Here is an 18,128-nt window from a genome sequence, read left to right as displayed (position 1 = left end):
GGCATGCTACAAGCAGTCTTTATACCTCCCTTCTGCACAATTGGCTATGCCAAGAGCATTTGGCTGACCACTGTGTGTGAAACTTTTTTTCCTCTCAGTGGTGACTGGGTCATTAAATTCAAGGCAGAGTTAGGCAGGTTTTTGAAAGATAAGGGAGTCCAGGGTTACAGACAGATTGGAACCCTGTCTGTAACCCTGGACTCCCCAGGGAGACCACCAACAGATCAGCCACAATCTTATTGAATGTTGGAGCAGAATTGAAAGGCTGAATGGCAAACTCATGTTCCTAAGTCTTAAGTTCCAATGTTCTGTCAGATGGTGGATGGGCGATCAAGTGGGCTGCTTTGTACTGGATGGTGTTGAGCTTCATGAGTGTTGTTGGAGCCACACCCATTTAGGTAAATGGCCAGTATTCCATTACACTCCTGACTTTGATTTATTATTGTCACATGTATTGATATACAGTGAGAAGTGTTGTTTCTTGCACATTATACGGACAAGGCACACTATTCATAGAGTACATGGGAGAGAAGGAAAGAAGAAAGTGCAGGAAGTAATGTTACAGTCATAGCTAGGGTTTAGAGAAAGATCAACTTAAGATAGGTCCAATGAAAAGTCTGATGGCAGCAAAGCAGCTGTTCTTGAGTCGACTGGTATGTGATCTCAGTCTTTTGTATCTTTCTCCCAATGGAAGCAGGTGGAAGAGAGTATGTCTGGGGTGCGTGGGGTCCTTAATTATGCTGGCTGCTTTGCCAAGGCAGTGCGAAGTGTAGACAGAGTCAATGGATGGGAGGGTGGTTTGAGGATATAGCCTTGTGGGGCACCAGTGATGAGGACAATCATGGAGGTGGTATCGTTGCCTATCCTTATTGCCTTGTGGACACAATGGGAAGGGGCCGGGGGGGGGGGCGGGGTGAGTTACTGTAGAATTCCTGGCCTCTGACCTGCTCTTGTAGCCACATAATTTATTTAGCTGGTTTAGTTCAGATTTTGGTCAATGGTAATCTCCAGGATGTTGATGGTGGGGGATTCAGTGATGGGATGGTAATGCAATTGAATGTCATGAGGAGATGGTTAAATTCTCTTTTGTTAGCAATGAAAATTTTCTGGCATTCGCTCAAAAGGCATTCATTTTCACCTAACCTCGAGTTCAGCTTTTTTTGTTTGGACCAAGGCTGTTATGAGTTCAACAGCTGACTAGCCCTGTCAGAATCCTGTCAGGTTTTTACTGAGTTAAGAACTATTTGCTGGCACTGTCACTAACTCCTTGAATCACTTTACTGTCGATCAAGAATAAACTGAAAGCTGGCAGAAGATGCAATGGGCAAGTTTACACACCGGTGAAGGTTACTTAAATTTCTCCTCCTCCCTCCCCTCCCCAATTAGTGCAGCAGCACTTACCCACTAGTTTAACTGAGGTGGTAATGTGTTATGGAATTGCACCACAGTGAGGAGCGAGTGCCATTAATAGGAGGGGAAAAATGTGAAAATATACATTAAACTGCTACTTCCCAGAAGATTGCGCGGGCATATAATCAATTTAAACATAATTTTACAAAAATATTAACAGCGGTTTCTGGGGAAAGGAATCTGTTTGGGATCTTGTTGAACCTGCTAATCTGGTAGGTTGCAATACTTTACTATAACTTTCCACCCAACAGTTTCATTGTTGATTTGCAAACTTGTTACAACGCTGTTTAAGCTAAACCCAGGGAAGGTTAGTTACCAATCATTAACAGGCGGTGCAGGCTGGGCTGAGACCACTCAACCTGAGCGTGTAATTCGAGGTTAAAAGGCCAAGCTTACCTAAAGAACGTGTGGTGCTGAATGCACACCTTCCACAACCTTTTTGCTGCTTTGTGGTTTGGAAGTTTAAATCCAATCGTGCTCTCAAACTGAGACTGAGTCCCACACCTGACTGTGGGACTGATCTGACCGAGTCCCACACCTTGGTTTTGTTGCCTTAATTTCACGGATTTACAACTTAATACAATTCAGGCAGATTTCAGCCTGAATGCTCATAAATCAAATAGAAATTGCCATTTCCTGCAGTCCCTGCTGACTGAGACTTCTATAAATCTGAAAGGTTTCCTGAGTAATTAGAAAAAAATCCAATAAACCTGCAGCAAGAATCACAATCCATTCATCCTGCAGTCGAATTTGGGTCAGTGTCATCTGAATGTTTCCTAAGGTCAATGTTTCTGAGTCACTTTCTTACTGATACACCATACCAGACTGTACCAGTTTACTTTTATCACTGACTGCAAATTGCTGTGTAGATCACCCGTGACCAGTAATCAGCCTAGACTGCACCACTTTGGCATGGGCAGTAACAGGCTGGATTACTTACCCGATAGGCAGCAGCAAGGGGCAATGGAGCGCAGAGGTTTGAGGATGAATGCTGTCATGTAAGGTAGAGAGCAGCTTTATATTCCACTGAGCCACTGCCACTCTGAGCACAATGTTTCCTATTACAGGCCATATTTATTCTTCCTGCAGGTCAGACACTTTTCCCCAGGCATTTCGAGCACTCTGCTGTAGCATTTAACATTGAGGAACACACAATTATTTAGATTAGCAAGCAGCACAAAGTTTGCATGCTGCTGGATCGGGAGGAACTGCTGTGGGTTTTTTGGACATTGTGGTGCACAGGCTCATTTTTGAGCTTCATCCAATTCTTCCTTCAGATACCATGGCACCATTTAAAGAAGAGGTCTCCCAGTGAGTGCATGTGCAAAAAATAAAAACTGGATTAAGTATCAATTCAGATGCAAAATTTGATTTAAAGTTGAAACCCAAGACCAGCCATTTTCATACTGAATGTAAGAGCAGGATCGATGGGCCATGTGGCCTTCTGTCCATATTTCCTTTGTTCTTTAAAGTCTTAAATTCACTGACAACAATATTTGAAGATTAGGGCAATAAGTATCCAGTGGTGCTGCACAGAACCAAAAATGATTAATACAGTTGCTTGAGATGCATTTCCATTTGTCTTCACTGGCTTATTAGGTTTGGATGCAAATACATCTTGGTTGGTAATAAATATTTGAAACTTTGTCAAGAAACCATGACCTTTTACAGATTTTGCTTAATGGATATGTTATTGTAACTTAGGACATTCCTAACTTTCGTGCTCACATGATCATCCTCAGTCCATGCATGGATAGATCTTTTGTGGGCAATTGTGGCAACTGAGACTTGTCTATTTTTTCCATTCCATTGACAAAATACCAGTCAACTTGAGACCATATATCCATTTCGAGTCCAGCAGACCAATGCACGGTTGATTTGACACCTTTCGTTTCCTTCACTATGGATGATATCATTTATATCAAACCCGAAGAATTATGAACTAAGAATTCATGCTGGAATAATAAGATGGGCTAACTTAAAACCTGGGTGATGTTGCACAGGTTTTACAGCACAAAAATGAAATAAAACATTTAGTAAAACCATTGTTGCGCCCTTCACACAGACAAATCAAACACGGAATAGCAAAAATCTTACTTCGGTTTTAGCAGAAATGGAAGCAGGTTAAACATTGATTTTTATTTGATAATCCTATATTAAGTACAAACAGTGGTACAAATTTTAAAGAGATAAAAATCTTAACCTGGAAATTTACATCAGCCATGTTATCATTCAAGCATTTGAAAAATTTATGCTAAATTCCTTTCATTCGAATAGAGGTGTTAAGACATTTAAAACAGATCCGTGTCACCATTAAAATAGCAAAGAGGATGTTAAAATGAGTGTTTTAAGCAATGTCTATTAACTTTGCTCATAGCAATTTCAAGGGTGTTATGTTCCACTGATTAAACTAATCACAATGAAGACTAACTTGCACTTCTGAGATAAAACAATAAAGTGATAAACTGAAATTTAGGTATTACATTAGGTCCCCCCCAAAGCAATTCTAATGACTAAAGCAACTGGGCTGAGGCCACTCAATCTGACCCTGTAATTCAAGGTTAAAAGGCCAAGCTTACCTAAAGAATGTGTGGTGCTCAATGCACACTTTCCACAACCTTTTTGCTGCTTTGTGGTTTGGAAGTTTAAATCCAATCGTGCTCTCAAACTGCTCATGCTAGGAGATAAAAAAACACATAGCTTTCCTGAGAAACAAGTCAAAACATGATAGTCAGACTAGGATGCAGTTCCACTGCCCAGTGTTGCCCCTGTACCAATCATACACTTTGTCTGCCTCTGTGCAACTTTATCAGCATTTAGCTTCAAGCAAATGGTGAAACTGTTTCAATATCCAAGTGCCTATCCACCTGGCAAATTAATAATCATCAATCTATTAAAAAATTTTCTGCTCCATTTCAATCTTAATTTTCTCTGTTATCGAAGAGCTGAGGGGGAAGGAGTACGAACAATTGAAGATAAAAACCCCCAAAATCCTCGAGATCCAATCACGTGAGCTAGTGCCCTCCAGAGTTGACCGTTTGCTGAGTCAGCTATAGAGTCTACAGTGCAGCAAGAGGCCATTTAGCCCATTGCACAATCCAATGCAGGTCCTATCCCCAAAACCCCACATATTTACTCTCCTATTCCCCCCTCACTCAGGGACAATTTATCATGGTTAACCAATATAATTCGCACATCTTTGGAGTGTGGGAGGAAATTGGAGCAGCCAGAAGAAACCCATGCAGACATGGGGAGAACATGCAGACTTCACAGACAGTTGGGGGCGATTCCAACACTTCTGCGAATAGATTCTGGCTCCCACCTAATACATAATCTAATGCAACAACCCAAGATCCGAGTAGTATACCCCTCAGGTTTTTTAAAAAATTATCCCTTTCTTTGAGCATAGTGGTCCAAGTCACTTCCCTCGTCTACACATTCTTTCTTCTTGTTCTTAGTGTGCTATCTAGCTGAGTGTACTGAGACCCATACTACGCTGGATATTGGTAGAGCGGGAATGCCTGGCTGAGTGGATCACCACCACAGAAACTGTGTCAGTGATGGCACTTGCCTTATAAAAGTTTGGCAGAGGTATGGCATCCTCTACGACACATTCTAAAATCCCAGAAAGATTTTAAAAAACCCATGGAATTTCTATTTTACAAATGAAATGGAATAAAAGGTTTTAAAATAGATGGATGATTACTCTATTTGTCAGTCAAAAGTGCTGCAAATTGCAAGTTGTTATTGACGAGGCACAATCACACATCCCACCATTTTCTGATGGGCTCTATCAGCCTTCAGACAGCTGTAGAAGATGATCAGTAAAGGTTTTGCAGATTTTTGAGGCCAATATTTGAACCTTGGGATTCAATTCATTAAATCAATGGTATTGCCTTAATATTTCATCTTTCCTCCTTCTTCATACCAATGATGGCCCCACTCTAATACAGCTTACATGGCTACAAGCATCCCCTCCAAGACGATTTTTCTCACTTTTAGAAAGAATCACCATCCAAGCCACCCTCATTGTTTCAAAAGATCAGCTTGCATTAGAACATATTTTTAATCAATCTTCATGGTTTAACATTTTAAAAAATGATCCAAATCACAATCAGGGAAGATGTGAGATACTAAAGGTTAAAATTGAAATGTTTAATATTTGAGTATTGCTTAAAAAAGACATGCTGCTGAAGCTTTTTGTCCTGCACTCCTCAGGACAATTTGCAAGAATGCCAATTAAACAGCGAACAACATTTCATGCTACATGAACAGATTGCTAATTGGTTGGCAAGTGGACTCTAATCGATAGAGGCATTGACATAGAGAATGCATCGGGGCACAGTTAACAGCCAAGAATTTGTTTAAATTCAAACCAGACAAGTCAATTCTGATTGACTAGTGATATGGAGATGATGTTGGACTGCGGTGGGCATAGTAAGAAGTCGCTCAACGCAAGATTAAAATCCAACAGATTTATTTGGAATCACAAGCTTTCCTTGCACTGCTCCTTCATCAGGTGACTCTACTCCACTGATTAGCTAATGTATTACCCTATGGAATGAACCAGGGAATGGCTATCCCCCAAGTTTATATCCGGTTGAAACATGTTCCCTCCCTGCAGTGAGGGAACACTGCAAGCCTAATTGATAATCTTAAATTGGTTGTCAGTGCAATTATTAGCACAAACAGGATTGTTTAGCAAGTGCTGTCCAATCACGGAATTGTATCTAATGTTGGACATTGTGCACAGCCTCTTGTCCTCCACAGACACAAGGAGCACGCCCATGCATTGTACCTTCTTTAACTGAACAAAAGCTTGGGGATGTTGAAGAAAAGTGTAAACTGGTTTAAAAACTGATGTAGTATAATTCTTAACCCAAAACATTTACCATTCTGAAAATGTCAGAATGGCTATGTAGACAGATACAGAAATACTCTCCCACCCTTTATTAAATGGAAAAGAGTTGAAATATATACTCCCTACTGGGAGTATGTATTTCTCACCTTGCCATTGTTCCACTACAAGATAGGATGGAGGAGCAGTATTTTTGGGGGTATTTGTCAGGAAAAAGATGCAACTGAAAACCACATTAGAAAAGGAGGAATGCAACTGTTCAAAGTATTTCACACGTCTTACCAGCACCATTTAGATACTTGGCAAAATGAGCTTCCATCATAAGTTCTAACGCTGAATCAACAATTCATAAAAATGCATCAACCAATATACGATTATAATGACACGGAACGTGATTTGAAAATCGAGAGACGTTAAGTTAAGTCAGCACCAAAACATACATTATTTTCTTTTTAATTGCCACAGTGAACTTTGATTGCTTCGAGTTGGTATATATGCTGCATAATTTGGTTAACTTGGGATAATCAAAATTGGATTTAAAACATTGCACAGTGCTGCTCACTGCAGCAGAAAAGCTGTCTACCATCAATACTACTTTACTGTAAAGTGCAATGGCAGCATGTTTCAAAATGCAGAAAAATGCAAGGCCAGCACTCAGCCACTCAAAATTTAAACAAAGGATTAGGCATCAGTCCAAAATAACTGTGGCATTGAACTAAGGAATGCAAAAAGTTACAAACTGTACTATGCTGATCTGTTCTAAACGTACTTTGTTTGCTCAATTGTGTTGTGTCTCTTAGCCCCCGCTGGGCAAGCAGCCATTGCAAACAAGCTTTCACGGTATTCTTTTAACTCTGACATCCTGTGCATTTTCTAACAAACAATGCAGGTGCACAGCAGTATAACCGTACATCATGGGCTCACTGTCTTTTCAAGGTCCTCATTGTGTTTTATGGCATTTTTGATTTCTGATTTCACTTACTTTGAACAGATATACTACAAAAATAAAAGTTCTATACTTTTTACTCCGTTCCAGTGCATCTAAAATTTCTGGATGTTTAATTCTAAATGATTAGCATTCAAACTACAAACAGGGCTTTACAGCTTCAATTAATGCCGGACTATTCACTGTTTTTTGTGTTTCGGTATCTTAAAACATTAGTAGTCAGAATAGTAACTGCCTAAAGCCATTATTAAAGTTGATCCCTTGAAAAGGAGGATATTTTGAGTGTACCTGATTACTGAGACAGCTACAGAAAAATTCAAAACATTCCAGTGCATGGCAAGGTGGTGTAATCACACAATTAAAAGTGTTTATTTGATCCAATATTTGTGCACAACAGGTTTAGTTTTATAAAACATTGATCCAAGGTGATCAACTATAAACAATTAGATTTGATTGCTTTTGAGCAGAATGCTTTCTTCTTAAACAATATAGTAATTAATACTCAAGTTCTGAAGAGTCATTGAACGGATATAACATGCAAATAAAAATTGCCTCTTCTAACACATCTGAGCTTTCAAGTGTTATAAATGATTTTCTTGTGCAGAATTTGCACTGATTACAGTAACATTATACCTGCATTCTGTACTTTCATAAAGTGCTACAAATAATTAGTGACCAAAGGAGATGCAAACCTCACATTTAAACTTACTTCACTGGGTCGGATTTTGATGTAGAAGTTATTCCTTTTGTATGAGATCTTGAGCACTTTGGGCCAGGCAAATCTGTTTATTCTCAGCCTGTCTCTGTAGATCAGTAAGCCACTGGCACAAACACCAAGCATGATATCAACTCCTTCAGAATCCTTGAAAAGCAAAAAAAATGCAAATATTCCAAATAACTGTCTTCAATCCAGTGCAGTATTAAAAATGACCTGATACACAATTTCATTAAATATTCTACACTTAGTACAAAACCACAAACTACCTTGGGTCTAAAATTCCACCTGGGCGCTGGGAGCATCCCGACAGGTAATGGGCCCCAGTTTTGCCAGGATTCCCCGTGTTTGACGTTTATTTATTAGTGTCACAAGTAGGCTTACATTAACACTGCAGTGAAGTTACTGTGAAAATCCCTTAGTTGCCAGACTCCAGTGCAAGTCTGGGTACACTGAGGGTGAATTTCATATGGCCAATGCATCTAGCCAGCACGTCTTTCAGAAACCGGAGTACCTGGAGGAACCCGCCCCGCCGCCGCCACCACCACCACCACACACACGAGGAGCCACTGTGCTATTGAGCCATGGCAGAGGAAGGATTGGGCAATTCCAGTCATCAGTTTTGGACAGAGGCCAGTCAGATATTTTGATGTTAGTTGAAGCGGACATCGCTAAAGTGTCCCAAAGACACTGTGTAGGCCTCGAGAATGCTAATGACCCAACTTAGAGAAACTGGAAGAGTCAGCAGGTTTCACTTTGGACAGATACAGGTTCTGCTCTGCTGCTCTTGTTCCATTGAAGCAAGCCCAACAGAAGTCCTAGGATTCAAATGCTTAACTACTGTGAGCACCCAGCTTTGAACGCGCAAGATTTCATACTGAGAGTTCTCCAAAATGACTTAAGTTCAGTGGAAAACCAGACTACATGTCTGTTTGCTGCATTTGCTATTTGTTAAATTCAAGACAGCTGATTAGGAGAACATCAGGTGTTATTTTACAATTACTATTACAAATGAGAAAAGCTCAATGTAAAAATAAACTCAGTAACCTATATATCATAAAAGCAAAAATTGAGGTAGATGGGCAATACAAGTAGCTGCTAACTTGGGCCTCAGCCACCAACTCTATTCCCTGGATATTGATGAGACGTTCTTCTCCCTGACAACAGCTCACAGCCGAACCAGGCTGTTCGCAGATCTTGCTCTCATATTTGACCCCGAGATGAGCCCCCACTCATATGTCCGCACCATCCCTCAGACTGCCCATTTCCACCTCCCTAACATTGCCTAACTCCACCAATCTGCTGCTGAAATCTTCATCCATGCCTTTGATATGGAATTAAATGCGCCAATGCACTCCCAGGCAACTTCCTACATTTTATCTTGCTGATTGACATTTACACCAAGTTAAGCATCAGCTCACTTTTAAAGTTCTCAGCCTTGCTTTCATATTTCTCCATGCCCTCCCACTCCTCTGCAATCTTCCCCAGTCCCACAACCCAGTGCTCATCAGATTCTGGTCTCTTGAGGCTTCTGGAGTTCAATCGCTTCACCACTGACAGCCACGTTGTCACTTGCAGGGGACTTCAGTTCTGGAATTCCCTCCCTATATATCCACTTCTCTTTCCTCGCATAGGGTGCCCACTTCTTCGATCAAACTTTTTGTATATGCCTTAATATCTCCTTATTTGGCTCACTAAAATTCTCTTTGCTAACGCTGCCATGAAGAACTTCGGGATGCTTTATCACATTAAAGCAGCTATATAAATACAAGTTGTTGTTGGTCAATCTTGTTGCAAGCAGGAAAGAGAGTCAACTGGAAATTATGAAGTAAATTTCCCAAATCTAAGGTGGATTTATACTTTTGCTAAAGGTGTAAAAAATTGGACAGTGATTTTTCAAGACCACCCCACCTTGCCTTCTTCCAGTCTATCCTTCATTCCGTCATTTATTACAGTCTACGTCAGTGCATCTGATTAGGTCATTAGTACTATTTATTTTCATCTCATCTTGATCAGTCTTGATATTTGCTATCAGGTTAAAGTAGCAAAGATTTCATACCAGCTGGGATACAGTGGCTGGCCCCACGACCTGATCCCAGTTGCAACAGTTGTTTGGTTCGGCACCATTACTGACAGAGACACTTTTATTTTTGCAAGAGGAACATTTTCCAGCAGGAAATCAACCTATCAATTCAAGTGGACACACAGGTGCATTCTGGAACACTCCATTCAGTTCACAGGTTAAAGAAATACCTTAGCATGATGTAGGTCCACTCCATACATGGACAACTTTTTAGCATTCTCCAAGAAATGCATCTCTGCTTCAGCTGGTGTCATGCCCCTAAAATGTAGAAACAAAAGCCAGATTTTCAATTGGCTCACATCCCAACTTCATTTAAAACTTTGAAAAATCCACCTCATTAACAATGTTTGGGAGGATCTGACTTGTTTAATCAAGCCTGTGGGAAATGTATGATATACACCTATCGTCTCAGTGATTATTTCACATGTTTTGTTAAGAGCATAAGATCTCATGGACTAAATGGATATTTATTCTTTAAAAATTTCTAGTTTTGTCAATAAATTATTCCCATTTGAGAGACCACTCTTCATCCTGAATACTAAACAAGTGGGCTGCATATTTTAGAATACTGATATTGTTTCATGGATTAACCAGGAATGCACAAATAGGCAAAGTAGCATCCCTGCTTATTGCACAACCTTCTATTTAGAGAGAGAGAGAGAGAGACGTTGAAAGTCTCTTAACTTAGAATTATTTAACAATAAAGTAAATAACGAAGGAGAAAAATCACATTCACAAAATGCTGCTAGAAACTCTGATACTTATTCATTTAGGAACATTGCAAGCAGAAATTAAAAGAAGCTGGTTCTAGGACCATTGCTTTTCTTGATATTTATTAATGACATTGACTTTGGACACCATTTCAAAATTTGCAGAGGACATAAAATTTGGAAGTACTGTGGACAACTATGGGGAACCATCATGTGCAGATGCCAATATTGGACTGGGGTGGGTGCAGAAAGAAGTCTCACAACACCAGGTTAAAGTCCAACAGGTTTATATGGAAGCACAAGCTTTTGGAATGCTGCTCCTTCGTCAGATGAGTGACTCTGAAAGATTGAGATTTCAAATAAACCTGCTGGACTTTAACCTTGTGTTGTGAGACTTCTTACTGAACTATGAGGGGAGTAGTGATAAAATCTAAAAGGATAAGGACATGCTAATGGAACAGGAAGAAACCTGCACCTGAAAGTTTGGTAGGACGACTGAGAGGCAACATCAAATAGATATCCTTATGAGGATAGATTGTGGAAGGGCAGGTTGAGAAGAGATTCCACAGAGGTGTTTAAAATCAAGAAGGGTCTTGATAAGGGCCGATGGAGAGAAACTGTTACCTTTGTTCAATGTGCTGAGAGCTAGAGGACACACATTTGTGTGACTGGCAAAAGAATCAATGATGACATGAGTGAATATTTTCATGCAGCAAATGGTTAGGATCTGGAATGCAGAGACTTAGAGTGGCAAAGGCAGATTCAATTGTGACTTTCAAAAGGGAATGGGTTAACCATCTGAAGATAATATATTGATAGGGTTGCAGAGAAACAGAGAGGTATAGGACTAGCTAAACTTTTCTGGCAGAGAGCAGACTTGAAAGCCAAATGGCCAAATAATCATTTTGTGTTCCATGTTTCTATTTTTTTCATTACATTTCTTGTTACTGCCACATTTAGTGGCACCTTCAAAATCGGTTAAGCTTACGCAGAATTTAGTTTTAAAAAATATATACATATGCACACAGCAGTGCAGTTTATTGACAATTGTTTCCATACGCAGCACTGTGGATCATATGTGGTTGTTGCTGCTATGTGCTTTCTAACAGCACAGCTGATCCACTAAGTCTGTACCATGACTGACAAAATCTACATCTTCACTCCCATAGAGTTAATCCTCCACTTCCAAAGGATGCATCGATATTTGTGTCTATCCTCCAAAACAGCACTGCCGATGTCCTTATAGTAAAAAGTCTGACAACACCAGGTTTTAGTCCAACCGATTTATTTGATAATACTCACAAGCTTTCGAGGGGACTGCCTCTTCGTCAGGTGAATGGAGAGTTCTGGCCTCAGACAGAGAATATATGAGGCCAGAACTCTCCATTCACCTGACGAAGAGGCAGTCCCCTCGAAAACTTGTGAGTATTATCAGATAAATCGGTTAGACTAAAACCTGGTGTTGTCAGACTTTTTACTGTGGTTACGCCAGTCCAACGCCAGCATTCCCACATCATGACGATGTCCTTATAAACAGGAAAAAGTCTCAAAGCATTCTATAACGAGAAAAGAAATGTAGAACAGCAGGCTGAGAAGAAATAGTGGATACTGAACATGAGGGAAAGGAACAGAAGTGTGGTGAACAAAAAGGATGAGAGCAACAGAGCTGGAGAACCAAAGGCACAGCTGAAGGAGAGAATTCTGCTAGCAATCTAAGGGACAAGCTTGTGACAAGTGAAGAGAGAATTTCAGAAAGCAGCTGTCAACTTGATGCAAACCTACCAGAAGTGTGGTGTTGAATGAACAAAGGAGCAGCATTAGGAAATGACAATTTGTATTCATCTGACACCTTTAAAGTTCAGCACTGGAAGGAATGAAACACTGAGCCAGCAAGGCAGCTCAGGGAGGTTACGGAAGGCTTGGTTTCAAAGTTTGACATTAAGAAGGTTTGCAAAGGAGGAAAAGAAGAGATCTGGAGGGTTATTTTCCCCCTCATTTTTGGGATGTGAACATTGGAGGAAGACCAGATTTATTACCTTCCTCCAGTTTTCCAGCTGAGGGGCAACCTTGGTCACTCCTGTCTAAAACACATTGGGACTGGAGACACTGATAAGCCAGAGCAGGTGAACACTTGCTTTCTTTGTAAAAAAATGACATTAGTGAACCAGATGAGTTTCTGAGAACCTGACATGGTCGTGGTCACTTTTACTGAAGTCACTTTTTATTTCCAGATGATGTCTGTAAAAAAGTTGGATTCAAATTCTCAAACTGCCACGATGGTATTTGAATTTGTGTTGTCTGAATTATCATTCCCGAGTCCCATGATTATTAGTCTAGCAGCATAAGCCATACCTGTATGGCAGAGATTTCTCGAGAGCATGGCCCAGGAGGTCAGCACACGAAAAGCCACGAGCAGGTAGGTATTTGTCAAAGTTGCACAAATGGAGTAGAGCAAGGCAGAGGAATTTGAATACAAGGATGGGAATTTAAATTTTAATATGCTGGGGTTCAGGAAGCCAGTTTGAAAGTGCAGGAGGGATGGAGGAGCATGTCTTATTGTATGGTTAGATATGAGCAGTGGACTGAGCACGTTTTGTGTACAGATGAAAGACAACCAAGGACAGCACTGGAATAATTAATGTTAACCATGCCGAAACCATGGGACAAGGGCTTCAGGAACCAAAGTGGATGATATTGTGGGATAGAATGAAACAATACAAGATGGTAGTGGACAGGTAGTTTGCATCAGAGATGCACGGGAGACTAATGAAGGTTGGAGCCCATGGGCAATTTCTCAAAATGGATCCAAAATTAGTTTAGTGGCAGGAGACAGAGGAAGCCTGTGTCCAGACACACGGATCAGTGCTGGATCCCTTGCTGTTTGTTGTGTACACTAATGATCTAGATGTGAAAGTGGGAGGTATAATCAGCAAGTTCCACAAATTACACAAAAATTGGTGGTGTGATAAATAGCAAGGGGGAAAGCCTTAGATTACAGGACAATATAGATGGATTGGTCAGATGGGCAGAACAGTGGCAAATGGAATTTAACCATGTAAGGTGTGAGGTAATGCATTTTAGGACTAAAAAACAAGAGAATATACAATGAACAATTGGATGCAAGGAAGTACAGAGGACCAGAGTGCATGTCCAAAGGTCCTTGAAGGCAGCAGGTCAGGTAGACAAGTTGGATAGGAAGGCACATGGGATATTTGCCTTTATTAGCCGAGGCTTAGGTCATAAGAGCTGGAAGGTTATGATCGAACTGTATAAAGCACATGTTAGGCCGCAATTAGAGCGATGTGCACAATTCTGGGTACCTCACAGTAGGAAGGATGTGACTGTACTAGAAAGGGTGTAGATTCATTAGGATGTTGCTTGGGCTGGAGCATTTCAGTTATGAAAAGAGGCTGACTCTTCTAGGCTGGAATTAGAGCACAGAAGACTGAAGGTGACCTAAGGTGTACAAAATTGTGAAGGAACCGATAGGTAGATAGAAAGAAACTTTTCCTCTTAATAGAGAAGTAAATATCTAGGGGGCATAGATTTAAGGTAAGGAGTGGGAGATTTACAGGGGATTGGAGGAAAAACCTTTTTTCACCCAGAGTGCAATGACAAACAAACTCACTGCTGGAAATGGTGGTTCAGGCAGGAAATCACACAACAGTTAAGAAGCATTTAGATGAGCATTTGAAATGCCATAGTATGCAAGGCCATCGACCAAGTGCTGATTTAGAGATCTAATGTTGCAGAATGCTACATTTTCAAAGCAACAACTCATACTTTGTTGTGTTTCTGGGCAGTTAGGTTATATCATTATCATCTTGATTGGACTTCTATGATCAAAGTGTTTATTAACTCACAGCTCTAAGTAACTCCAAATGTATACAGAAATCTTGTGGAGTTTGAATTTGTGGACCTGCTTATAAGTGACTCACAGGTTAAAAAAAACACAATTTAACTTTAAAACACCAGATTTGACACTATTATATGCTAGGCACGTACTTGTGGCTTTTGTGTAGTTCTATCACCTTTTCTTCCAGTTCCTTAGTTTCATTTGGAGCAAAGCGAAACTCACTGATGTAGTCAGTGCCATATTCATCTGGATCATAGTCTCCAAGTTCTGCTTGGACAGTGTAGGAACCAAGCAATACATGTGTGGCAAAGGAACATGGCAATCGTCCAGAGACGATATCATCCCTCAGCTGCAGACACAAGTAATACCTATAATTGAAAAAATAATACACTGAAATTTAAGATCTTTCAAAACCACTGCACTTTTGAATACAATTTAACTCTTGGAAGCATACACAGGTTTGAAAAGTCACACCCAAGATTTTTTCTTTGAACAGGACTTGTATTTGAAAAAACACATTCCTGGCTTAAGTTGCACTTGACAAACTATCCCAGGATTCATTATATTCAAAATGTGATCATTAATCACCACAGTCCAGACAAAAATAAGGGACAGTGATGTGCTGGATTTGATTTAAACTGCATGACGCTGCATCCAATTACTTTGGAACTGCTGCAAGAAACAGAGAACAGAAGAAAAATGGGGAAATTGCATTCTGGCACTTTTTCAAAGCAGTAAATTGAAGGAAAGCTGTAAAAACTGTTCTTCACTTAGCATTTCCAGTGTTTGAAAGACATTCTAAACCGTCAGTGAAGTACTGTTGAGAATAATGAAACGCAAGGTGTGAGTGAAACATCACACCACGCAATGTCAGGAACTAGTTTAAAATAGTGATTTTCAATAGGCCAGTTGATACAGATCTCATGAAAAAATTGCTTCACAATAAATTTGGAAAAATTGCTCATATTTGAGAACAAGGTGAGAAAATCAAAAACATTTACAAGGTAATCTTAAATCAAAAAATTAGAGAGCCTCAGAAAGTATATATTTAATAGATTCTCAGCAGCATCCTTTAGCTGTGATTTTACAAATGAAAATGCATTTATAATCGCTCCCATTTAAAATTTTATGAATCTGTTCATCAACTCATCAGTTTCTCACCAGAATTAACAGGCAGATCTCAATATGTCAAAAAAAAAAACACATGCTTCATTTCACAGGGAACACTGTCTCAACAACTGACCCATCTCCACAACTGCCCTCAGGAATGGCATTGCTAGGTCATTTCCAAAGCTTTTCTATCTTGGATTCATGCCAGCCTGCCACTAGTTACATCAGCAAATTTCAATGGCATGTAGAGGAGACCTTTGTTACACTAATGTAGACGTGGAAAAAAAAAGTGCCAAGAATAAGAGAAGAATTTCTGATATGTACACAGGAGAACTTCCTCAATTGATATGTCTCCAGTCCAACGAGGAAAGAAACAGTAGTGGATTTGATTGTGAAAATTGGATGTTATAACAGATCATCTTGCTAATTAGATAATTTAAGTGATTAAATATGGAACTGAGCACAGGTGGACTGAAAAAGTCCATTGCAGAGTAAAGGGGAAAACATAGTTCAAGTACAAAGGAGGCATATATCTTTGAAAGGAAAAAAAATAGTACATTCAAAGCTAACCCTGGATGGCAATGGAAATAAATTTTATAAGAGAGGGGCCATGGCAAAGGTCAGAAGTGATATTTAGTTAAGAATCAGGAAGATTACGGCAAGTACAAGAATTAATTAAAAATGCTAATCTGCAAGGCAAGGAGAAGTTACAAGATCAGTGAGAAACATTAAACTGAACCCTAAAAAGACTTGCATTTTGATGGCAATTTTCATGAGCACAGGATGTCTCAAAGTGCTTTACCACCAATTATGTACTTTCTGAAGTGTAATCACTATTGTAATGCAGGAAAATCAGCAGCTAACTTGTGCTCAACAAAATCCCACAAACAGGAATGACCATGCAATCTGTTTTTTTGTGATACGGAATGGGGGATAAATGTTGACCAGATCATCAGAGTAACCGCCCTGCTCTTTTTTAAAATAACGTAATGGGATCTTTTACATCTTCTCAAAAAGTCAGTCTCTTTTTAATATTTCATCCAAAAGATGGCATCTCAACAATGAGCATTCCTTCAATATAGCACTACAGTGTCAGACATGATGTGTGTCTGGAATGGGACTTGAACCTGTAACTTTACAGTTTAACGGCTAGTGTGCTACCAACTCAGCTTCTGCTGCATCACAGTGCCAGGGACTTGCATTTGATTCCCAGCCTTGGTCACTCAGTGTGTGGAGTCTGCACGTTCTTGTGTCTGCATGGGTTCCCTTTGGGTGCTCTGGTTCCCTCCCACAATCCGAAAGACATGCTAGTTAGGTGTATTAACCATGCTAAATTCTCCCTAGGTGTCCCCGAACAGGTGCCGGAGCATGGCGACGAGGAGATTTTCACAGTAACTTCATTGCAATGTTAATGTAGGCAAACTTGTGACTAATAAATAAAGTTTAGTTTCAAGTTATAGTCAGGGAATAAAAGTGGACCTGTTAAGGACACAAATAGAAACCTTAATCACAGAGAAAGGTGCGGCAAGGTATTATTACCTGTATTCACAAGGGATGCTGTAAAGGCTGCACCAAGAGGACAGCCAATTTGTGGGCACAGAATCCCCTCACAGGGCAGAAGGAGACCATTTGACCCATTGAGTTTGCACCAACAGTCTGACAGACCATCTTATCCAGGCCCACTACCCCACACTATTCCATGGCAAATCCATCTAACTTATGCATCTTGGAAAACTAAGGGCAATTTAGCATGGCCAATCCACCTAACCTGCACATCTCTGGAGTCTGGGAGGAAAATCGGAGAATCCAGAGGAAACCCACGCAGACATAGAGAGAATGTACAAACTCAACACAGATGGTGACCCAAGCTGGGAACTGACCCTGGGTCCCTGGTACTGAGAGGCAGCAGTGCTAATCATTGTGCCACCATGCCATCCTCTAAGCAGGATAGTAATAGTGCAACCGTATTTCAAAAGATTAGCATTACTGGAAGTTGACAGTCACATGGTCCAGAAACCGTCTCAGTTGCTCAATGAAGCAAAGATAGAAATAGCAGAGGCATTAGTTACAATCCTGTACATAGACAAGAGTACTGTCAATATTTAAGAAAGGGAAAAGGGGTAAACCAGAAAACTACAAGCCAGTCAGCCTAACACTGGTGGTTGGGAAGTGATTGAAAACCATCAGGGACGAAATAAACTTTCATTTGGAAAGGCATGATTTAATCAAGGAGTGCTTGCATGGATTTGTTAAAGTCAAATCATGCCTGACAAACTTGATTGAATGCTTCAATGAGGTGACAGAAAAGGTTGATAAAGCTAGTGCAAAGGCAATATATGCAGAATACAGGAAGGCATTCAACTAAAGTGCAAAACGCCAGGCTTATTAGGAAGCTTGAAAGGGAAATTGAAGGAAAGTGACAGAATGGATACAAAATTTA

General features: G+C 40.2%; 1 protein-coding gene across 14 annotated transcripts in view; it reads right to left on the bottom strand.

Annotated features, from left to right (window-relative positions):
• Window positions 1-18,128, bottom strand: part of LOC145346583 (band 4.1-like protein 3) — a 191,912-nt gene that overhangs the window by 62,278 nt on the left and 111,506 nt on the right. For all 14 annotated transcript variants that reach the window (XM_080194034.1, XM_080194026.1, XM_080194021.1 and 11 more), the window contains exons 7-10: window positions 14,728-14,946; window positions 10,183-10,270; window positions 7,924-8,076; window positions 3,990-4,087 (exon numbers count right to left, since the gene is read on the bottom strand). In XM_080194034.1, the coding sequence (XP_080050160.1) occupies window positions 3,990-4,087; window positions 7,924-8,076; window positions 10,183-10,270; window positions 14,728-14,946 (558 nt within the window). The remainder of the gene's footprint in view (window positions 1-3,989; window positions 4,088-7,923; window positions 8,077-10,182; window positions 10,271-14,727; window positions 14,947-18,128) is intronic.

The sequence above is a fragment of the Carcharhinus amblyrhynchos genome, chromosome 8 (genome assembly GCF_965287045.1).
Source record: "Carcharhinus amblyrhynchos chromosome 8, sCarAmb.v2.hapA, whole genome shotgun sequence".
In the NCBI taxonomy this organism is placed as follows: domain Eukaryota; kingdom Metazoa; phylum Chordata; class Chondrichthyes; order Carcharhiniformes; family Carcharhinidae; genus Carcharhinus; species Carcharhinus amblyrhynchos.
The sequence above is the reverse complement of the archived record's forward strand: the minus strand, read 5'-3'. Positions and strand labels throughout refer to the sequence as shown.